Source organism: Zalophus californianus, chromosome 8 (assembly GCF_009762305.2).
Source record: "Zalophus californianus isolate mZalCal1 chromosome 8, mZalCal1.pri.v2, whole genome shotgun sequence".
Lineage (NCBI taxonomy): Eukaryota > Metazoa > Chordata > Mammalia > Carnivora > Otariidae > Zalophus > Zalophus californianus.
The window spans coordinates 78441172-78465914 of NC_045602.1; the positions used below are offsets into that span (position 1 = coordinate 78441172).

Here is a 24743-nt window from a genome sequence, read left to right on the forward strand (position 1 = left end):
ATTAGCATTATGCCCATAAACCCCTAATATCCTATAACTAATCAGATTAGTATATTTCCCTCAAGATCTAATTCACTACTGTAGCAGTTTAAGCACTAAGACAGGTTAGCATATTAACTTCTAGACAGTCCACCAAAAAGAACAGGGGAAGCACAATGCACATGCAAGAAGAAACTTTCTTTTTAAGTAAGGCGACAGGAGGACATCTTAGAGTGTCTTATTTCTACTTTGTCTCTAATCTTAGTTTTCTGATAAAGAAACCCAGTTATCTTTCCTCTTGTATCCAAGTGGTTGAGGAAGGGCAAACCTCATTTCCCTTGAGAAGAGGGTTTATTAACCTTCTAGATATTAATCAGCACACTAAAAGATAATTCCTTTCATTACTGCTTCAGCAAATGCTTGCTACCACCTCAGGAAATGTTTCCCCTCTCCTCACTGTTTATACTCCCTTCTTAAGGCTTTGATTGCAATCCTGTGCCTGGTTCCTCGTGTGTGATTAATGCACTGGATTGTGCACTGTCTCTCAGGTACACATGCTCACCATGATTCTGAATGATGGTTCTAGATCACTGAACTTCACTTCCCAGACAAGTCAATCAGTTTCCTGTTTTGCCCAAAGAGGGCCAAGCGCTAACACGGTCTTTCACTTCACTGATAAGGTGACTACATATTTATCTTTGCTCAGGATGGTTCCCATTTACAACTATTACCCCAGCCTAACTGTTAATAGCACTTCCTTTACTCTCAAGTGCCCCAGGTTGGTCATTATATCATCACCCTAACTGCAGAGGAAATAAATAATGTCTAATGAACTATTATCTATGGTCACACAACTGATTATGTGATCATGGAGTAGTCTGAATTTAATGAAAATCAACTAACAATAACATTCCTATTACTGTAGGAATATCAAGAACCAACTGTACCCAAACACTGAAAATGAGAACTACAATGTGGATGTTGAAGAGACTGATAACAACACAGAGGCTGTGAGGTCCTAACCATTATCTACCATGTATGTAGAGACAAAAAAGTCACATCTGCTGTGCCACGACCTAAACTCTAAAAGACAACCTTCTGAAGGAACAAGGATAAAAATGTTATGTATCTAGTTTAGAAGAACCTGGACCAGACTCTTGCTGGGAGCTGGAGGACAGAATGGTATGAAAAATGGCTATAGTGTGACATCAGCAAAAATGGTGGAGTAGGGATTTCCAGGGTATGCCCCTGCCCCCACAGAAATAGTGAGATAATGTGAGTAAAAAGCCAAGATGTTTTTATGCATAGAGTATAATGCTTGCATGATACTATTACATAGATAGCATAATGCTATCTGTGTAAACATTTTAAAACACACACATATACAGACATGCATACACATACAATTATGGGATTGACAGACATAAATCAATGTATAAAAAATGGATGAGAAGACGACACAAACAGGGGCACCTGGGGTGGCACAGTTGGTTAAGCATCTGACTCTTGGTTTTGGCTCAGGTCATGATCTCAGGGTCGTGATATTGAGCCCATCTCATGCTCCATAGGGAGTCTGCTTTAGATTCTCCCTCCCCCTCTGCCCTTACCCCAACTCACGCATGCACCTATGTTCTTTCTCTCTCAAATAAATCAATAAATCTTCAAAAAAAATAAATAAATTCATTATCTAGGCTAAATCCTAGTTTACTTTTGCTGGCTACTAGCAATCACTGATGCTTCTTATAAGTATTCATGGTGAGGTGCCTGGCTGGCTCAGTTGGTTGCAAGGCCAACTCTTGATTTTGGCTCAGGTCATGATCTAAGGGGTCCTGGGATTGAGACTCCCATTGGGCTCTGTACTCAGCAGGGAGTCTGCTTTAGGATTCTCCCTCTCTCTCTGCCCCTCCTCCCCACTCACTCACGCTTTCTCTATCTCAAATAAATAAATCTTTTTTTTTATCTAAAATAAATAAATAAATAAGCATTCATGGTCACGAAGTCTATCTCCACAAATGCCAAGCTCTGTAATCAGCAATACCCACCATCTTGTCCTTTAAAAAAAAGAAAAAAGAAAAACAACCCTGTTTGCCTACATTTTGCCTTGTAGCACTTTTCCCAATCTTTAAAATTGCCCCATGATCATTACCAGTAGAATGAAAACTAAAATTAAAAACCATAAACAAAAAAAGCCTCCACAGAGCTCAAGTAACTTTTCCAAAATCAAGGAGGAAGCTACAAGGGAACCAAGGTCTCTAGACTCTTATTTCTCCCAAATGGTAACACTGCCATTATTCCTCAGGAAAAGAAAACCATGAACAGCATCTTAAGAGCTTAATAACCTCTACACCACCCTGTCTTTCACTTCCGGAAAGAGATCAAATCCTATTAATTCCAGAGTAACACTGGTTATTTGCAATTGCTGGAGTTCTTTCTGGATTTTCTCTATGACTTCCAAATAGTTAAACATCTGTTACAAGTCAAAAATTCTACACATTTGATGTTATATCTGACCCTCAATAGGACTCCTAGAAAGTAACAAGTTCTACACTGCAAACTTACATTTTCTAACTCCCAATAAAAATGTTGCCTTAGGTTTATCTTAATCATTAATTCTGTTATAGATCAAAATATATAGTAGTCAAGCCTATGCCTTCGTCTATGATTTACTCGATGTCAAGGTTATTTCAGTGAGCACAACTCACAATAGTCTGATTTTCACATCCATAATATACTAAATTTGCGATAGTCATTGATAATGTGTTTTATTTTAACCAAAGCCACCAGAGTTATAAGTGTCTTCCTCTGCATCAAAGCAATAAACCTAAATTACTAAAGACTAATATTCTTTGTAATTCTGAACAAAAAAAAAAAAAAGGCTGTGCCGTTCTAAAGTATTACACACATTTTTCTAGGAAGATACTTTAACATCTGTACTCAGTAACAAAAATCCATCATGACTCAAGTTAACACAGACTTCATCCGGAAATACTGGCAACCAGTAATATAGACATTTCAATTTAAAGGTAATTTTGCTAGAGTATACAACAGATTATTTGCATGACTTGAGTATCCTTTAACTAATGGCATGGTGAACTAACTTTTTAACCTAAAAATAATCAAGGTAAAATGGATTTCTGCTAAGTTTATTAAAAACTGAAACCTCATACTTTTAAAAAATGTAACATAAACAAATTGGGCTAGAATATGATTAAATACTAGCAAAGGAAATACTGTTTTAGAAAAAGCACATGAAAAGGTCACATTAGGTGACCAACAAAATGAGACTTGCAGAAGTTCCTCTATGGAGACCCCATTTAGGTAACACACTCTACTGCACAGAAGGTAGTGGGCAGTCTGTCTCTAAGATCTGCTTCCAATGGTATAAGCCATGGCATCAGATACACCTGGGCTCACATCCTATATTCTATCATTTTCCCGTCATACAATAGAGTAGGATTAAATAATTTACTGGTTGCCTGAGTGTCTCCATGTCAAATAGGGATTTAATACTCACCTACTTCCCACGAGCTGTTGTGAGAACTAAATGAGACCATGGATGCAAACATAGCCAACAAATGATTTTCTTCATTGTTCCCAAATACCAACCCTATGCTTATGTTCAGTCATGGAACTATAGGCTTATTTCTTCTGAAATAGCAGGATATAGCAATAAGAGAGTCCTAATCAGTCTTATTATTTCTCTGCAAAGCCATTTGCAAGCAAATAGGACTTTACCACTGATTGAAAGTAAAAAGGGGAAATATGAATGGATAAGACATTTGGGGGAATGGTACAGAGCTACAAAAGAGACAACTTGAGATAAATGCAAATTATGACATGCAACAAAAAATAGGAAACATTACACCACAAGTCTTGAAGGTCAACTTTTTAAGCTTAACCTCCACTGACATAATGAAAGAACAAAGTACCAGGGAAAAGTCTATCATGATAGCAAGCCACCAGACATACAGTTTAGGATTATACTATTTCCTGGATTATTTACCTCTTTTTTCCATAACTCATACACAGGATTTGTGAAGAAATTTTTTTTGCTTAAAGATTTTATTTGAGAGACAGAGCGCGTGAGAGAGAGGGAGCACGAGTGGGTTGGGGGACAGAGGAAGAAGCAGACTCCCCACTGAGCAGGGAGCCCGACACGGGACTCGATCCCAGGACCCTGAGATCATGACCTGAGCTGAAGGCAGACGCTTAACCAACTGAGCCACCCAGGCACCCAAGAAATTTTTTTTTAATTTTTGGTACTCTCAAATAGCAATCCGGGTGCCAACAAAAGTTTCTCTACACAGACGCTTGTGAGGACTCATAAAGAGGGAAATTCAAGTAACAATTGGCTACTTGATTTGCCACAGTGAAGAAAGAGAGAAACTAGCAGGCAAACTCTCTTCTTATCCCGTACAACTTTCCACATTCTCTTTAAGTAACAAGTCCCAGAATGCTGAGTTTCCCTGCAAAACTCCAATCCTATTAGAACTCCTCTTCAGAGAGCTGGAGTTCATCAGCATACAGCAAAGTTGTTATTGATCGATGATACCTCACACAGAAGGGAAAGAGGACACAGCAATGTGATCAGTTAAATCAGAAAAACCAACCAATGACCATTTCCTATGAACGAGAGCAACACTCTGTCCCTCATTAAGTCTTATGGGTTCCCAAATGTTGGTCTCTAATACAATTTCTCCTGAAAGTAAATTCCACATCTACTGATGGAGGGGTGGTCAGGATGTGTCTACAAGTGTGGAAATAGGATAGCAAAGCAAGGATGCTTTCAAAGATGTCAGGGAGAGTTCTAAAGAGATAAAGAAAGAGCCTAAAAGGTTCTCCAGTAGACAAGTTGTGACTACATGGGCATTGAAGAAAAAAATTACATTTAGAAAAAAATTACAAAAATGTAAAAAATTACATTACAGAATAAACTTATTCTGTAAATAGTACTAAAAAAGAGAAAAATAAAATATTCAAAAACAGGCTGAAATGTGAAAAAGATAAAGAACAGAAAATGGTTTTCTGTTAAACAAGTAGAAGACTGTCAATATACTTGAGTATTTGTTTCCTCTAATAAGCATGTCTGCTTATAAAGTATAGACATAAATTTGTATCTCTGTCTACCAAGAAATGGGTGGAGGGGGGATTCTTGTGCAAGCTCAAAACTTTGGAAAAAATAAGAAATGTAACAAGAACAAGGGGGTGGGGGAAAATGATCAGAGTAATGGTCACACAAAGAAATTTGGTTAAAAAAAAAAAAATATTCCATGATCCGTCCTAAAATGATCGAACTCCTAGACTAATCCCTTCTCTCAGAGGAAGAAACTCTAGGTGGCCTTCTAATCACAAGATTATAATAAGACATGCTTAAAGTCTGCAATCTCTCTACCAGGGCAGGGTAATGATAAGAGGACAATTAAGAATCCTATTCCAGAGGGAAAATACCAGCATGGAAATACCCACATGGAAAAAACGAAAATCTATATTAGCAATAGAAGCTTAAATGGCCTTTTCAACCTAACAAGTTAGGTTTAATTGCAGAAAAGGACCCAACTAGATAATAAGCAGCCCAGATTTAAATCATCTTGGGAGAAGCAACCAGGTTCCCTGCCCCACTCAAGACTCGGTCAATAACCCTGGTCATGTTTAGCATGAGTCTCAGCAGACATTCACTCCCCGCCCTCAAGGCTGGTGAGATTTCTAAAACCTCAGAAAGGTATAAAAATGAGAATTCCATAAACTTAGGAAGGTTCAGAAATAAGGAAATGAATGAGGCCCATAACATTGATAGTTTAGAAAAGTTTCTATATAAATATGGGTGTAAGTTTTACAGTATTTGTACTTGTTTGTCTACTGATTGAGGTGTTTGAAATTCAAATGAAATAGCTGTACTGGGGGCACGTGGGTGGCTCAGACGATTAAGCATCTGCCTTTGGCTCAGGTCACAATCCTGGAGTCCTGGGATCAAGCCCCACATGGGGCTCCCTGCTCAGCGGGGAGTCTGCTTCTCCCTCTGCCCCTCACCCTGCTCATGCACGCTCTCTCTCTCTCCCAAATAAATAAAATCTCAAAAAAAGAAAATGAAAAAGAAACAGCTGTACTTTACAACTATGAGAAAAAAGATGTGTGCATGCACATGCATAAGGGCCATGTTGTCACCTACCCAAAAAATGTACCCAAGTCTAAAGAAATGAGCTATCTTATTGGAAGTAAAATTTAGGACAAAGTAATAAGACAGTGACATTCTTCATCATGAACTCTTGCCTAGCTCTTCAGATCTCTCACCTCCTTCCCTGCCATCACATATGCTCCTGATATAACAGAAGCAGCCAGTCCCTAGACCCTTCTGATTCCCTCAGTCTCTTCCCACTTTCCTTCCACCTTTTATGCATGAGGTCAACACTTCTAGTTACTCAGGTCAAATGCTACCGCCATTTGAGTCTTCTGCCACTTGTATACACTGTGGTTCAACCCAATATCTACCCTCTCCATTATCACAGGGAGTACCTTTCTCCTATCAATTCCTCTTTATCCTTCAGATCAACTCAATGTCACTTCTTATAAGGAGCTTTTCTAGGACCCCTTATCAGAATGAACTGTTTTTACCTTGATGCTATCACAGCACTGTGTCCACCTCTCCATGAGAGCAGAAAGAACAATATTTATTCGGAGTACTGCTATGGTCTCTGAAAATAACTTCCCTCATACGGCAGGCCCTGTGTCTCAGTCATCCTTGTGTGCCCATCACTTAGTACAAGATGGGCAAACACAGCATTCAGTAAATCCTGGGCAAGCAGAAAGGCTAAATGCAAACCGCAGTATAGAATTGAAATCCAAGGTTTGGTTCCTTCAGTGAAGTACCATGAGAAAGATTGTATTGGCAAGTTCTAGATAAAACGCCAAAAAACAGGTACCAACACACACCAAGACACACAGTGCTAAAGTGTTCTCCTTCTAGAGTTTGTTATACAGATGGTGCCCACTTGGTGACAATTCACAGAGCTATACTCCTACAATTATATGTATGTTATATTTCAACACTTGAAGAAATAAAATTGCTCTGAAGACAGTAAGTATCGAAACCTGTTGAAATGAAGATACACATGCCAACTCAGGGTCCCCCTGGCTAGAAAATTGTATCCTATCACCTCAATTGTGAAGAGAGCAAAGAGCCTGGCATGTGACTATTACTTTTTAAATTGGAAAAATAAGAATACTGACTGCAATTTGCTTTAAAAGTTACTTTCTAGCTCCCCGTCAAAAAGGTATAAATAGGGGCACCTGGGTGGCTCAGTCAGTTAAGCATCTGACTCTTGACTTTGGCTCAGGCCATGATCTCAAGGTCGTGAGGTCAAGCCCTGTGTTGGGTTCCGCACTGGGCATGGAGGCTGCTTAAGATTGTCTCTCTCCCTCTCCCTCTTTTATATACATATATAAATATATGTATACATATATATAAATAAAATATAAAGCTTCTTAAAAATTGGCCTACCTTTTATCTTTAGGATTTGAAAACTATATACTAAGTCTAGGATGCAAACGAAATATAGTTCAGCAAAGAGAGAGACAAAATCTACTTTTCCTGAATAAGTTACTGAAATCTAAATGGTAAATCAACTCTACCTCCGGACTTTCAAGTTTACAACATCGGTGGCAACTACAGTTTTCTTCCAAAACATAAAGTTCTTGATTTCCCATAGTTTGAGAAAAAAAAAATTAAGGCTAAAATTAAACATAAAAAAAACCCTATAAACTAGATTTTCATTATTCAAGACCCAGCACAATGCCTGACAGAAAATATGCGCTTAAAATACTGAATAAACACATTAAAAACCCAAATGCCCCTAAAGAGGAGAGTGGTTGGATGAATTACGGTACATTCAACACAACGGAGCATGAAGTTGTTATAAAAAAAAAAAAAAAAAGAGGAAGATCTCCATGAACTGCTATGAAGCAATTTCCAAGACACATTGCTAAGTGGGAAGAGCAGAGCACAGAAGAGTATGTCTAGTATGCTACCTGTCACCTGAGAAAGAAATGGAGATGAGGAAATGTTCATGCCTCTGCTCAATTTGTGCAACAAGAAATACAAAAGGAATAAAACAGAAAATGGGGCTGAATACCTGCAAGGGAGAGATGGAAACTGGGTACAAAGAAGGGAGAAATGGAAATGAGGTAGAAGGAATGAGGAGGGATATTTCTCTTAGGCTATCTTTTTTTACAGTTGAGTCTCAGAACCAAGATAATGTTTCACATATCCAAAATGTAAATGATGGTAATAAACAGGACATGGAGGGGAGCCCAAAACAGAATACAAGCAGTAATAAATGGGCTTATGTATGGGCTTACATGTATTATAACTGAATGGGATAACCACACTGTAAAGAAAGTGACTAAGTAATAAACTAAGTAACTTTGGAAAACAGCATTTCACTATATAATTTTAAGACAAAAAGACCTGTACACAGATATTGTACCCTAATAAATTTTTCACCTGGATATTGGTTAGCAATTCTGAAACTACTGTCTGTATATTCTGTAATTGAGTAAATAAATAACTATATTGGGATACTAACAGCTTTTTTTTTTTTTTTTAACTGTGGGAAACAAGAGATAAGTTACAAAAAAAAAAAAAAAGAAAGAAAGAAATGTAGAAACCAGAACGAACACTGTTGTACTAGATTAAAATGAGAGGGCTCAGTATGAACTTTTTTTTTTTTGAATATGTGTATACACACATATACTTTCTTGCACTGTCTACTGAGAGGCTAAGTGGTGATGCCATGGTAGGAATGAGCACACCAAGACTCCATTCTTTAAAGGAACTAGAGAGTCCTTGAAGAGATGACTACTTCCAGGGCTGGGGCAGAGAAGATACAAGATTAATCTGGAGCACATTACAGCACTAGAAAATCAAAAATCGTTCAAAAAATGAATGAGAACTAGATCAAGATGCTGGTTGTGCAACACTGTGAATGTACTAAATACCACTGAATTGCTCACTTTAATATACTTTATGTTATGTGAATTTCACCTCCATAAATTTGAAAAATATGAGAGGGGCATGTTGAAGGCACAGAAGCCAAGTTGAAGAAACTCCCAATGGCCAACTCTGGGACAATTTAAACACCAAAATCATTAAGGACAGTAAAGGATTATAACCCACAGAACAAAATAAATACCCATGAGCCCATACTCATACCAAGATATGAGAAAGAAAGGAGGAAGAAGAGACATCTCTTCCTTTCAGCAGAGTTCCAATTACTAAATGTAGAAAAAAATGGCAGAAATGGAAACTCACATTTGGCAAATACCATAGGAATAAATTGTTGCAGACAAAAATAATCAATGGATGTTAAAATTTGTGGGAAAAAGTGTGATGAGAAACAGATGATATCCCCTTAATTTTAGAGAAGCCCCCACAAAATGTTTATTAATTACAAAGAAAAAAATACAAGTGATCCGAGTTAACATAACCAGTGATAAGACACTTCAGCATCATGTTCCTTGTGATATGATGCACTGAGAAGGACACAATGTCATTTCTGTGGTATTCTTGCCAAAACTGCATTACCTCAATCTAATCATGAGAAATCATCAGACAAATTCAAATCAAGGGACATTCTCCAAAATAACTGGCCAAAGCCTTCAAAAGTGCCAAGAACATAAGAGAAGATATTAAGGAAATTTCCCATAATGGAGGAGACTAGAAAACATAACAACTAAATGCAATGTGGGATCCTGGACTAGATCCTAGAACAGGACATTAGTGGAACAGCCAGTGAGATTCAAATAAGGTTTGTAGATGAGTGAACAGTACTGTATCAAAGCCAATTTGAGGGTTTAGAATATTATACTCTGTGGTAATGTAAGTTGTTCATTTTAGGGGGTATAGGAGAGTTCTGTGAACTATTCCTCGGATTTACTGTAAATCTAAAATTATTTCAAAATAAAAAGCTTAAAAAAACACATTTATTATTCATCAGCTTACTCTTTCTTTATTATTTTTTAGCTATCTCCTTTCCTCCTCCCCCACACTAAAGTAGGGATTTTTCTGACATGTTCAGTAATGTGACCCAAACCTCTAATAGTGCCTGACACACAGAAGTCACTCGACAAACACAATTATACAATTTTGGTTAGCCAGAACTATGACAGTATACTCCAAACCCTAGATTTACTATTAATTTCCCTTATACTCTGTTTGAAAGGAGCATTCTTATTTTGTAAAGATAACTTAAAAAATCTAAAAGCTTTTCATTTACTGTTTTTATTTGTAAATAAGATCCATAGTTTTAAACAAAATGCTTTATTTGGCTTCTCTATTTTTATCCCTAACAGGATATGATACCCAAACTTTTTGTGCACCCAAGGCTCTATCTTGGATGCAGCGTACTGAGAATACTAGGGCTCCAAAACTCATTCCACTGCCTAGTGAGGCAGTGGTTCCATGCCAGGAGAGGCAGAGCCAAGACCTCCTCCTCATGGTACTGGCCCCCTCCACTGACCTAGTGCTCAGCTCCTAGAGTGGGAGTACACTCAGAGAGAAGCTAGTCATTGTCCTCACCCCCACCTCCAGAGCCCTGGCTCAGAAAGTCCGCCTGGTGGAAAAGCAGTCCATAAAATAGATGGCTCTTAATCTCTTAGAAGGAACTACCTTGATCTGCAAAAGAAAGTGGAGGAGTTTAGCAGCAGAAGTTGTGGTGAAGGGAACTGGGAGAACTGTAGGTCTACTGAAGATACAACCTAGATTGTAGGAGTTGGTGGCTAGTGTGCAAGAAAAAAACGAGGAAAAGGGACAACTAGGAGGAGCCTTCCTGTGGTCAGAACAAATAGCAAAAACACTGAACTCGGAAACATTTCTTCAAAGGCACCACAATTTGATTAGTTTGTAGCAGAATTTATGCTCCAGTGCACTCTTGTAAACAACAGAACAATCAGCCAGCAATTAGTGTAGTGGTTGCTGAAAGAGTGGAAGAGAGTCCTACCCGTAATAACAAGCATCCTAGGAAGATTGTGGGCATACCCAAAACTGTGTCTCCCTGAGGACCAACACACACACTCAACCTTGTGGAGGGGAGAGGGAAGACAGGCTAACATAATCCTGCCAGTCACTAAACAAATAAATAAGCAAATAAACAAGCAAAGATAACAAGCCCTGGGGGTGGCAGCGGGAGAGTATCCAGAGTTACTAAATTATATTACCTAAGATGTCCAGCTTCCAACAAAAAATTATAGGTATGCAAATAAATAAATAAATATGACCAATACACCAGAAAAAAAAGCAGGCAGCATAAGATAAGACATTCCCTGTGAGTATGACTAGATGTAGGACTTAGCAGGTAAATATTTCCAAGAAGCCATTATAAATACACTCATAGAACTAAAAGAAAACTTCACGAAAAAAGTAAAGGAAGACATGACAATACTGCTTTAAAGAGAGTATCAATAAAGAGACAGAAATTTTAAGAAAGAACCAAATGCCAATTCTGGAGTTGAAAAGTACAATAATAGAAATTAAAAATTCACTAGAGGACCTCAATGGTAGATCTGAACTGGCAAAAGAAAGAATCAGCCAACCTGAAGACAGATCAGTAGAGATTACGTAAACTGAAGAAAGAGAAAAAAAGATGAAGAAAAATGAAGAGAATCTCATAGAAATTTGGGATACCCTTAAGAATAACAGCATGAATGTACTGGGAATACCAGAAGAGGAGAGAAAGGTAAAAACAAAACAAAACAAAAAATATTCAAAGAAAAGGACTGAATACTTCCCAACGTTCCTGAAAACCAGTAACCTACACATCTCGGAAGCAAAACCCATAAATAGACACATCACGGTAAAAATGATAAAAGTCAAACACAGAACAATCTTGAAAACCACAAAAGAAAAATGATCCATCAATGACAAGGGAACCCCAAGGAGAACAACGGCTAACTTCTCAGAAGAAATAATGGAGGCTAGAGGCAGTAGGATAACACAAAGTCCTTCAAAACAAAACAAAAACCCTATCAACCAGGAATCCTAAGTCCAGCAAAGCTGTATTTCAAAAATGAAGGTAAAATACACATATTCCAAGATAAATAAAAATTGAAAGGATTCACTGCTAGCAGACCATCCTTACAAGAAATACTAGAGGAAATCATTAAGCTGAAAGCAAGTAATCCTAGACAGCAATTTAAATCCACACAAAGCACACCAGTGATTATGTAATTATAATAGACACTGTTAATGCACACTTTTTCTCAATTATTTAAAAATAGTATAATGTGATATGCATATATCACCAAGTCTGTAACACGTGGAAATGTATTATATTTGCCAATAACAGAACAAAGGAGGTAGGTGAGAATAAAGCTGCAATGTGCTAAGGAAATAACAGATGGTAAAATAATAACAATGTATTGTTGGGTTTATAATATTGACAGACGTAAAGTATACAAGAATAACAACACAAAAAGGGGGTGATAGAACTATACAGAAGTAACATTTCTATATATTACTGGAATTAATTTAGCATTAATCTGAAGCTGATTCTGATAAGTTGTGATGTAAATGATAAACCCTGGAACAACTACAAAAATATATTCAAAAAATAGTGAAAGAAGTCATTAACGAAACTAAAATGTTACATTAGAAAATATTCAATTGATGCAGAAAAAGAAGGACAAGAGGAAGAAAAAAGATGTGAGACACATGAAAAACAAAATGATGGCAGATATAAATCAAACTATATCAGTAATAGTAAGCATGGATGGATAAAGAGTCTAATCAAAAGGTAGACATTGTCAGACTAGTTCCAGAAAATCATGATCAAACTACAGATCGTTGACAGGTGTCAAAGTGTAGATTTAAAGACACAAATAGATCATTAAAGTCAAAGAACAGAATAAAGCATAGCATACAAGTAGAAGCCACAGAAAAGCTGGAATAGCTACATACTGACATACGAATCTCAGACAAAACAGACTTTAAAACAAAAATGTTACTAGAGAAAATGGAATATTCAATTATAATATAAAATAAAAATATAAATATTTAGAAATGAAAAATACATGCACCCAATAACAGAACACCAAAATACGTGAAGCAAAACTGACAAAAATGAAGAAAGAAACAGATAATTCTATAGCAATAGTTGGATTCTCGATACTCTTTCAATAATGGATAGAACAACTAGATAGAAGGTCAACAAGGAAACTGAAAGCTTGAATAGCACTATACACCAGCTGGACCTGACAAACATCTACAGAACACTCCATCCTACAACAATAGCATATATAGTCTCAAGTGCGCATGCAACATTCTAGAGGATGGACCATATGCTAGGTTATTTTTTAAAATCTAAATAAATTTAAAAGGATAGAAATAATATAAAGTATGTCTTCTGACCACAATGAAATGGAATTAGGAACCAGAACAGAAACATTCGGGACACTCACCAATATGAGAAAATTAATGCTCTCCTAAACAACTAACTGGTAAAAGACAAAAGTAAGAAATCAGAAAATACTATGAAATTAATGAAAATCAAGACAGAACATACCAAAACACGGGATGCAACTAAAGCAGTACCTAGAGGGTTTATATTTATATTTATAGTTATAAATGCCCACAGTATGAAAGAAAAAAGACCTCAAATCAATAAACTTGCCTTCTAGAAAAACCTTACCTGCACTAAAAAAAGAAGAGCAAACTAAGCCCAAAACAAGCAGAAGGAAGAAAAGGATCAAGATTAGAGTAGAAAGTAATGAAATAGAGAGTAGACAGAGAAAATCAAGAAACCAAAAACTGGTTCTTCAAAAGGTCAACAAAATCAAACTTTTAGCTAGTTTGACCAAGGAAAAAAAAAAACCTAAAACTATTAGAATACCAAAAGAGGGGGCATTACTACTGATCTCACAAAAATAGAAAGGACTATAAAGAAATATGACGAACAATTGTACACCAGTAAATTAGATAGCTTAAGTGAAATGGACAAATTAGTAGAATACAACCTACAGAAATTGACTGGAGAAGAAATACAGAATCTGAAAAGACCTGTAACAAGTAACAAGATGCTCTCGGTCATCAAAAAAACCACACACAAAGAAAAGTCCAGGCCCAGAAGATGTCAGTGCTGACTCCACCAAACATTCAAAGAATACTTATTTTCCACAAACTCTTCCAAAAATAGAAAAGAACACTTCCCAAATCTTTCTATGAAATGAAAACTACCCTAATATCAAAAACTGACAAACACAATATAAGAAAACTACAGACCAATAACCCTTATGACTATGGATGCAAAATCCCCAACAAATACTAGCCAACCAAATCCAGCAACAGCTAAGAATTATACACCATGGCCAAGTGTTATTTATCCTAGGGATGCAAGGTTGGATGAACACCTAAAAATCAATGCATGTAATATATCTTATCAGTAGAATACAGAACAAAAAAAAAGTCACTCAATAGAGGAAATTCATTTGACAAAATTCAACACATTTTCACGATAAAAACACTCAGCAAATCAGGAATAGAAGGCAACTTCCTTCACCTGGGGAAAAAAAAAAGGCATCTACTTAAAAACCACAGCTAACACCCACTTAAATTTAAAGACTGGCTTCTTTCCTCTTAAGATCAAGACAAGGAGGTCAGCTCTTACATCACTTCCATTTAACACTGAAATGAAGGTTCTAGCCAGAAAAATTAAATAACACAAAGAAATAAAAGGCATTGAGACTAGAAAGGAAGAAATGAAATTATTTCTATTCACAGATGGCATGATCTGGTACACAGAAAATCCTAAGGAATCCACTATTAGAATAAATAAGCTCAGCGAGGTTGCAGGATACAAGATCAGTATACAGAAATCAATTGTTTCTATACACTTGTGATGAAAATTGATAAAATTAAGACAACAACTCCATTCAAAAATGCTATCAGAAAGTATAAAATACTTAGGTATAAATTTAATAAAAGAAGCATAAAACTTATACTGTGTAAATGTACACAAAAATTGTTGAAAAAAATTAAAGACCTAAATAAATGAAATCCTGTGTTTTATGGATTGGAAGACCTAACACTGTTAAGATGGTAACGGTACCAAATCTGATCTATAGATTATCATAATCCCTGTTGACTTCATTATACAAACTGACAAGCAGATGCTAACATTCACATGGAATTGCAAGGGACCCAAAATAGCCAAACAATCCTGAAAAAGTTAAAGTAGCAGAACTTACGCTTCCCAATTTCAGAACTTACTACAAAGCAACAATAATCAAGATAGCCTGGTACTAGCAGAAGGAATATCAATGGAATGGAATTGAGAGTCCAGAAACCAATCCATACATTCATGATCAACTGATTTTCAACAACAGTGCCAAGACCATTCAATGGGGGGAAAAACAGTCTTTTAAACAAATTGTGCTAGGACAACTGGATAGCCAGATGCAAAAGAATCAAGTTGGACCTTTACTTCATGCCACACACAAAAACTGACCTAAAATGGATCAAAGGCCAAGATTCTTAGAGGCAAACATAGCAGAATTTTCATTATCTCAGATGTGACAATGAACTCTTAGATATGAAGCCAAAAGCACAAGCAACAACAAAAATGGACACAACTTCATCAAAATTTAAAACTCTTGTGCTTCACAGGGCACCATCAAGACTGTGAAAGACAACCCACAGAATGGGAGAAAATATTTGCAAATCATGTATCTGCTAAGGAAACCATATCTAGAATATATAAAGAACTCTTATAACTTAATAAAAAGACATATAACCCCTTTTTAAAAATAAGCGAAGGATCCGAATAGACAATTTTCCAAAGAATATGTGCAAATTGCTAAAAGTATATAAAAAGATGCCAGACATCATTAGTCATCAGAGAAATGCCAATCAAAATCACAATAAAACACTATCTCCCTACCACTAGAATGAGAATCGAAAGCCAGATAATAAGTGTCGTCAAAGCATGTGAAGACATCGGAACCCTCATATGCTACTAGAAGGAATGCATAATGGTCCAGCTGCTACGAAAACAGTCTGGCAGCTCTTCAAATGATTAAATATAGAGTTACTACATGATCCAGCAATTCCACTCAAGAGAAATGAAAACCTATTCCACACAGAAATCCACACAGAAACATGTACATGAATGTTCTATGTCCCTATGGACAGACAGATTGCTTGCTCCGTCTTCCCCAATTTCTGGATTGTGCCTGACCAAAGTAGGAAGTTCTTTAGGAGAACCCCAGCTACAAGTGAGATATGTAATAACTCTGGTCCCACTCACGTCTGCTTACAACTTTCCCAACCTGTCCATTCCACATAATTGGAATTCTGCCTCATTTAATTCTGCATACCCTGCTAAAACTGGTGTCCCAGCCCTAACTCCATCTTCCCTGGCTGTGTTTCTAACATCCTCCCAAACTTATGCCAAACCCATGAACCAGCTCATGTTTTCTTCCAAGTGTTAAATGAAGACCTATGAAAAATATGTTAAGAACTACACTGTGATTACCAACTAAACCTTGAGAGTCTAGGAGTCCTATGTGCCCATGAAACTGAGTGTCTCCTAATTCCAAGGCACAAATACTCTACACCCTTTCAGAAATTTGTGGCTGCACAAGGAGCTCTTTCTCCCTGACATGCCCACTGTCTACTACTCTGCCTGGCATCACCTTCCTATTTATTCTTCTTGAAGTGACTCAAGAATTAGTAGCCTCAGTCTCTGCTCTTCTGGGAAGCAGACCAATAGCTAAGAACATAATCTCTGGAACCAGCATGACAGAGTTCAAACTTCACTTTACCACTTAAATGTATGACCTTGGCAAATTTCTCAAACACTCTGCCTCAGTTTTCTCATCTAGTGAAAGAGGGTAGTAATTCTTCCCAGGGTTGTTATAAGGATTAAACCAAATCATATATAACATGCAATATGCTTCCCCAGCACCATGTTATTGCTTCTATCTCAGTCTATTGATGGTATCATATTTGTTTTGTTTACCTGAATCTTCCCCTCCTAGTCCCTGAGCTTCTCAAGAGGTGTTAAGTTTCCTATTTCTTTCATATTCATAGTATTTAATGCAGTGCTAGGCAGGACAGGTACCTATAAAAGGGACCAATGAGTGAATGAAAAATAAAAACTACTAGCCCAGCAAAGTCAATGATTATGGAAACCATACTTTCAATATAAAAATCAGAGCACATGGTTGATGAGTATACTAGAACTGAGTATCTGAGATCAGGACTGCTCTGGAAAATCCAGGCTATCTGACTGCCAGAATGATCTAGAAAGAATCCAAATGCTCAGCAGTTAGATCAGTTACATACATGATAGCATTAAAACACAGAGGACTGGGGTGCCTGGGTAGCTCAGTCCATTTAAGAATCTGCCTTTGGCTCAGGTGAGGATCCCAGGGGTCCAAGGATTGAGCCCCATGATGGGCTCCCTGCTCAACGGAGAGCCTGCTTCTCCTTCTCTCTCTCAAATAAACAAATAAAATCTTAAACAAACAAATAAAATAAAAAAGACAGAGGATCTTACATAATCATAACAGGAGTCCTCTGTTGATACCTGAAAAAGTCTGGACAAAACACTAAGAAGAGAGAGCAGAAGAATATGCATGAAAGGATTACAGAGGTGGTCAAAGAATGATAATCAAAGAGAACGGCCTTTGTGTGTATCTAATACCACAGGATGAAAGAATATTTATATGTTTTTAACCTTGATTCTAAAGACAACTTTTTAAGATTTTATTTATTTATTTATTTATTTATTTGACAGAGAGCGCACAAGCAGGGGGAGTAGGAGGTGGAGGGAGAGGGACAGGGAGAAGCAGGCTCCCCGCTGAGCAGAGTGACATGGGGCTCGATCCCAGGACCCTGGGATCATGACCTGAGCCCAAGGCAGATGCTTAGCTGACTGAGCCACCCAGGCGCCCCTAAAGACAGCTTAATACAAAAAGAAAATAATGCTTACAATGCCTTTACACAAGAAACAAGTGGAATGGAGATTACAAAAATTTTAATCCCTTACATAAGACTCAGTGAGAAGGATCACATTTCTCCATGACTATAACTCTGAATAGATAAGTTTCCTGATAAGAAAAAAAATCCATATATTCCCCTTATGGTCAATTCTCTTATTTCATAAGTAAACTTTTAAGGCCAGTCATCTGTTTTGGTCATGTCTGGCACAATCAAATAGTTTGATTAAATTAACTGGTCAAAGGTCTTCCTAAGTATGTCTTCTCCTTTTGGTACAATTAAAAAACGGAATCTAAAATGTATATATTTGTCCACAAAGAATAAGGGTCTTCACCAAGTTTTTCATTCATTTCTCCCTGGTATAGCTCCTCTCAAAATTACAGCCCAACTCAGAAAAAAAAAAGGTGGGGGAGATAGTATACTTGCTTAAAGAATAGATCATATGCTTTCCACTTTAATCAGCTTATTTTATACATATGTACTCACAGATATATACACATCTACATATACATATCTATATACATGCCAGAGGCAAATTTAATAAGGAATGCACCTTTTCAGTTATCTTCATGTAAGTTAATAAAATAACGCCAGCAATAGGACCCTCAAATAACCTGGTGATGATGACTACTCTAACTTGATTCTAAAAAACCAAGTATGTACTTCCATCCTTCTTTGCCATCAACACTCCCTAGATTAACATAAGGAATGAGGGCACCTGCTTGGCTCAGTAGGCTGAGCATCCAACTCTTGATTTCGGCTCAGGTCATGAGCTCAGGGCTGTGAGATTGAGCCTGGAGCCGGGCTCTGTGCTGGGCATGGAGCCTGCTTAAGATTTTCTCTCTCTCCCTCTCCCTCTGCCCTTCCCCCTGTGCATGCATGTGTGTTCTCTCTCAAATAAATAAATAAGGTTAAAAAAAAAAAGCAAAGGCATTATCCCTGAATATCACTTAACAAATAACCTTCCTTAAAGACATAATTCAACAGTAAAACACAATAAACTTAAAATTTGTTTCCAATTTTTAAGAATTTATCCTCACCCACTTCATAAATACTCTTGCCCGAAGAGCAATCTGTCAACACATGTAGTTTAAATCATTAACTACACAGCACCAAATCATTACTATAATCAGCCTGTAAATTTCATGAAGGCGCTGATTGTGTCCTTTTAAGCACTTTAAACAACATCCAGTACAAGGAAGCTTATTAAATATTTATGATGTTTAATAAAAATAAAATGCCAAAACAAAAGTCTTTATTATTCAACTTGGCTGCCATGTATAATATAACCACTGATCAGTATGTATTTCTCCAAGTGCAATTATAAGAAATTGAAAACAAACCCCATTCAAATTAGAAATTCTGTCTCCTCTGTCCAAGAATACATTTTTGTATCAGAAAGAAACTAGCAGGCCACCAGCAGAGAGCATGCAACATGCAGACCGTTGGGGTACTTAACCAAAGCATTTATGCACCCTTTACTACTACATTTCATGCACATTTTTGGAGATATTTGCCTTACCTTTCCCATTTTGCCATGTAGTATACCAAGACAAAGTCAGGAACGAAGTGATAAATGCTAAAACAGTAGCTACAGTTCCATTTCGGAGCCTCATCTCATTTCACCATCACACTGGTTCATATGTTTATGATGATAACCAGGACTGTTCTCTTTTTAATCCTGAAGTCAACTGAATCCAGTACTCCTGGCTCTGGGCCAATAAAAACAATCAATAAGAGAGGTTCATTTCAGATGCTCTGCAGAACAAGCCTAGCAGCAACACCATTCATAATTGCTATTCAGGATTGTCTTCACAGTCTTCATAGGCTGCTGTCTCAGGCTTCTTTCTTCCTATTCAGGGAAAAAAGAAAGAAAAACTTGTTCAGTAATGCAAAATATTATTTTCTTCATTTATCATTCACCATTATGAACATACTTTTGGCTGGGCTAACCTCCATCTACAAAGATTATCCCCGCATCTAAACAATTCATTTATTATATTCTAGAATCATATGGTGTTTCTCCTCCAGAAAAAGAGCTTCAAACTATATTCCCTCCTCATTGATTCTGTTTTGTTTGCAAAAAGAAAGTTATGGTTCATTATTTAAAGGGAGAAGTTGCAGGGCTTATTAAACAAATAGTAAGCCACAGATTCCAAGCTGATAACTCTGAGGATCACACAACAGTTCCTAAGTAATATAATCGTCACACTCCTCAGTTTTCCTACTGCAAAATAATGGTTAATGTTTTGAAAATTTTTAAGAAAAACTGACAAAACTACAACATGCAAGCATCAAAAAACCTGGGCTCTAGATCCGGCAACATCATTCTATACAGGACCTCAGATGTGCCACTGATCTAGGCCTTGCTTTTTCATCCATAAAATTAAGCAAACCACCTGTCCTGGCTCCACTTCTAGGACACAAATAATGTTAAATAGAAAGGTCACAGTTATTATTGCCATTTATCATTATCATAAAAGAAATGTAGTTGTTCCAGTGATTAACCGGCTCCCAAGGTGTCAATTGGGAATATGAAAGGATGTAGAAAATGCAGCAACCCAACCAGAACACTCAGAAAATCTGGAGATCACCACCCAGCTAGCAGAGCTGTTGAGAAATTTGAATTCAATCAAGTCCTTATATGTACTTAAGTATAGTCACCTAGCACTTAATAGGTTCTCCATAAATGTTAACTGTGTTCAAAAATAAAAGCAAACAAATCAAAAAAAAAGAAACAAAAACCTGCAGCCAGCCAAGGGTTTGGTCTGCACTCTGCAAAGCCAGTCTCATTCCCTGGGGGCATGTCAGTCACTCCAAGATGTCCACTGATTCCCAGTGGCCTCAAAGGGACCATAAGATGCACATGGCAACATACTAAGACACGCTCTACTGGGGTGAGTTAATGCACCTCCAAAAATGCCTAACAAGCCCAAGGGACAATTCCCTCAGCTACAAAGTATGTCTGATTAAAGTAGCCATTTGTAGGCAATTCAGAAACCACCATCTCAGCTACTTTGTAAAACTGAACATAGTAACTAGAAATCTCTGCTACTCTAGGGCATAGTATTAATGGTAACAATGACAGAAGCAACAAGGTACTGAGTGTTTCTTATGCTTCATTATATGCTTTAAATCTTCAACAAAACCCTAAGAGGCAGGCCTTTTTTAAATTGAAGTATAATTGACACACAATGTTACATTAGTTTCAGGTGTAATGAGACAGGCACTGTTAACCCAGAGAGGGAACACTAATCTTACCTACCGCCCTTTGCCTCTCAAACTGGGCCACCTGCACCTTGTAAGTACGAAGAGAAGTGCTAGGGCCACTCCCTGTCTAGAGAACCTTCCTGAGGTATTAACGTTATCCAACAGTGTGTGAATTTCAAAAATGTTCTCTTCTATAACGAATATGGATCTATTATGAAATAAGCTGCAAAATTAATAGGAAATTTCCAAGTTTAAACCTAAGACTTTAAACAAATTTCTCACTTCCTGTAACCTCTGGCTAAGCACCCCTCCCCCACCACACACACACACACACACACACCCACACCCACACCCACACCCACACCCACACACACACACACACCCACACCCACACCCACCCACATACACCGAAGCATGCCTTTTAACCCTCCTTGGCCAGCAGCTCTCACTGCGGCATAATATTCTAGAAGCACTGAACCCCTCTACTTCCTTGCTTCCTCTTACTATCTGAAAACAAAGAACTCCAAAGATATTCTCAAGAGTTATCACTATTTTCTACAACCAAAGTGACTCACTTTCTATAGTTAAGACAAGTTAACATCAAACACGTTCACATTGGTTTAGACTTTAAAATCTTTGTGGCAAAATCCTACAATTTGAACTAAATTCTTTTTTTTTTTTTTTTTTTTTTTTTTTTTTTAAGATTTTATTTATTTATTTGACAGGAAGAGAATGAGAGATAGAGAGCACGAGAGGGAAGAGGGTCAGAGGGAGAAGCAGACTCCCCGCTGAGCAGGGAGCCCGATGTGGGACTCGATCCCGGGACTCCAGGATCATGACCTGAGCCGAAGGCAGTCGCTTAACCAACTGAGCCACCCAGGCGCCCCATTGAACTAAATTCTTAAAAGTGCCTAATATATTGTCTTATACCAATAAGCACCCAATAATGAGTTCTGATTATAAAAAGAGATGTGCTAACTCAGTGAATTATATAATGTAGAATTATAATCCTGGTGTGACATTATATAAAAATGTGTATAACTTTCTGTTGCCACATATTTACCCGCACCCTACTTCAGGAAGGATTTTTTTCCTAGTGAAAGACCTAAAAGTATACAGGTTATTAGAGTAAATGTCCAATTAATTATTATGGGGAAGTAGAGAAGGAATCATAAAGGATATTTTAAAATAGTTTTATTAAATACAAAGAAAGCCCATGATAAAATTCCGTATAAATACAGTAAAAGTGAATGACTTCTAAAATCAAAGTAGACTACAGATATACTATTAGTAATATGTGAAAAATATACCAAATATTAAAAATTAGATCCAGGAAGCTACTAAGCTCTGAAGAAGATACTTATCAATTCTACTAACAAATAAGACCTGCAATTCTGCAGGAGAAATGTAAGAACATTTTACTCAGTAAGAATGTAGTCATACATTTTAATTAGGGTTTCCAAACTAATGAAGTTTAACTGCACAGTACAAGTGAAGACTCCAGACCAAAGCAAAACTAATGATCTCCATGCTCTTCAACCAGGAGGCAGTCACAGACTGGACAGCCAAGGGCCCTCTGGATTGACTGACTTCCTAAGGCAAGAAACAAAGTGACTCATTTTTTTCGGTGTCCACATTTGCAAAAATTTGAATCCAACACCTTAATGCTCTGAGATTATCACTTAACATATTTGAATCTTTAACAATAAAAAAGGTGGTGGCTAAAATTACTAATCATCTTCTTCATCCTGCCAAAGACAAATGGAACTTCAACTCTAGACCTCAGACTGAAAAATCTGTTTCATCTGACTGTCCTTTAAGGGCTTCAGTCCTATTGTTTTATTATTAGATACAAAAACCTTCATTTAAAGTGTTCTCTGAAACATTCAATACATTTTATGGCTGAGAACGCTTTGCTGAACACTTGGCATATTCCCTCATTATCCCACAGACAGGACAGAGGTGCCTGAAGAAAGGCACAAGCATGAAATCCATGACGTAAGCTATATAACTTCATACACAGTAATTATGTTCATTTATTTTAAATTTATCAAAGGATTAATATCTTTCATTAATACAGTTTACATAATTTCATCGTCCAGTACGTTTTTGGATTTACAAGTGCGGGCTAAAGAAACCCATGCCACGATAACCTGTTAATAAAACTATTTTTTTTAACATTCAGAAAAAGAAAGATAAACCACAAAACGAATATTTGATTCTAAATTTAGGTTCTGTATGCCACCGAGCGACGCTATCATTATCTTTCACGAGAACTCGTCCGACAGCAAAAGCACAACAGCAAAATCCATGGAAAGCATTAAAAACATACATTATGTCTGCTTACATTTCGCAATTCGGACTGTAAGCAATGAACGGGCTCAAGAGAAACACACGCTGCGAGAAATAAAAGCGGGCGCGCAAGTGGTATGACTGCCAGCTCGTAAAACACGCCTCGGAGGTGTCACCTGGTACACTTTGTGTGCAATCACCCGGACCCAACCTAAGGGTCCCATTTGCAGCTTCCCCCTTCAGGACAACTGGGGCCTGGGGGGATGGGGGTGCTCTTTCACACCCGACCCTCACACCTTCAGTTTGTAGAAACAGTCGCTACGACGGCTGCATGCCGCCTCCGCCTCGGCCGGAGCACCCCTGCCTCCATGCCCCGGACCTCCTGGCCGCCGCCTCACCTGCCCCCGGCCCTGTAAAGGCTCCAACCCCGGGGCGGGTGTGGGCCCTGGCGGCCGGGTCCCGCGGGCAACTCTCCCTCCCCCCCCCAGTACCCCCTAAGCCCGCACTTTCCTCCACTTTGCCCCAAAGTCGACGAGCCCCACTGCGCCGGGGAGCGCCGGGAAACGCACCAGGCGCCCTGCCGGCCACCGCAAGAGCGCGCGGCACCGAGGGGCTGTAGCGGCGGCGGCGGTGGCGCGGGACTGACCCCGCGGCCAGGGCGCCCCGGCCCGCGCCCCGCCCCGAGGCCCAGCCAGCGCCCCGATCCGGCCCCGCAGCAGCCGGAGGCGCGAGCTCCCGGTCGGGCCGCGGCGCGGGCGGCTCCGTTACCAGCAGGTGGATCTTTCGCGACCCCGGCGGCTCGGAGCCCAGCAGCCGGCACCGCCCCTCCATCCCGCGCCCCTCCGCGCAGCCGCTCTGCGCCCCCACCTCGAGGCCGCCCGCGCGACGCCGCCGCCGCCGCCGCCGCCACTGCGAGCCGTGAGCCCCTCAACCGCCGCTGGCGTTGCCAGTGCTGCCGCGGCCGCCGCCGAGGCTGCTGTGGCCGCCGCTGCAGCCGCTGCTGCTGCCGAGTGCCCCGCCTCCCCAGCGCGACTCCGCCCCCGCCGCTGGAGCGCCGCGGCCGCCCCGCCCGTGGGCCCCGCCCGCGACCCCGCCAGCCATTGGCCGCCGGTGCTGCGCGCCCTCCACTGGGCGCCCCCGCGCGGCACAGCCGCTCGCCTCAGTGGCCTGCCGGGCTGTCATTTAGGGGCGCCGTCTCGCAGCCTATATAACTCTCCTGCGATCCCTTTCCTCCCCCCGCTGCATTTAATGTCACGGCGAGGTCTGGAGCTGCGTC

General features: G+C 38.9%; 1 protein-coding gene across 3 annotated transcripts in view; it reads right to left on the bottom strand.

The window, feature by feature from the left end:
* The window catches only part of MGAT4A (alpha-1,3-mannosyl-glycoprotein 4-beta-N-acetylglucosaminyltransferase A), a 119623-nt gene extending 95149 nt beyond the window's left edge, over positions 1–24474 (bottom strand). For 2 of the 3 annotated variants that reach the window (XM_027620757.1, XM_027620755.1), the window contains exons 1-2: positions 24335–24474; positions 19488–19817 (exon numbers count right to left, since the gene is read on the bottom strand). In XM_027620757.1, coding sequence (XP_027476558.1) covers positions 19488–19581 — 94 coding nt within the window. In that variant the 5' untranslated portion in view covers positions 19582–19817; positions 24335–24474. Of the gene's footprint in view, positions 1–19487; positions 19818–22618; positions 23021–24334 lie in introns of those variants that run through there. The other variant, XM_027620756.1, reaches the window with a different exon arrangement.
* Positions 24475–24743: the final 269 nt, after the last annotated feature.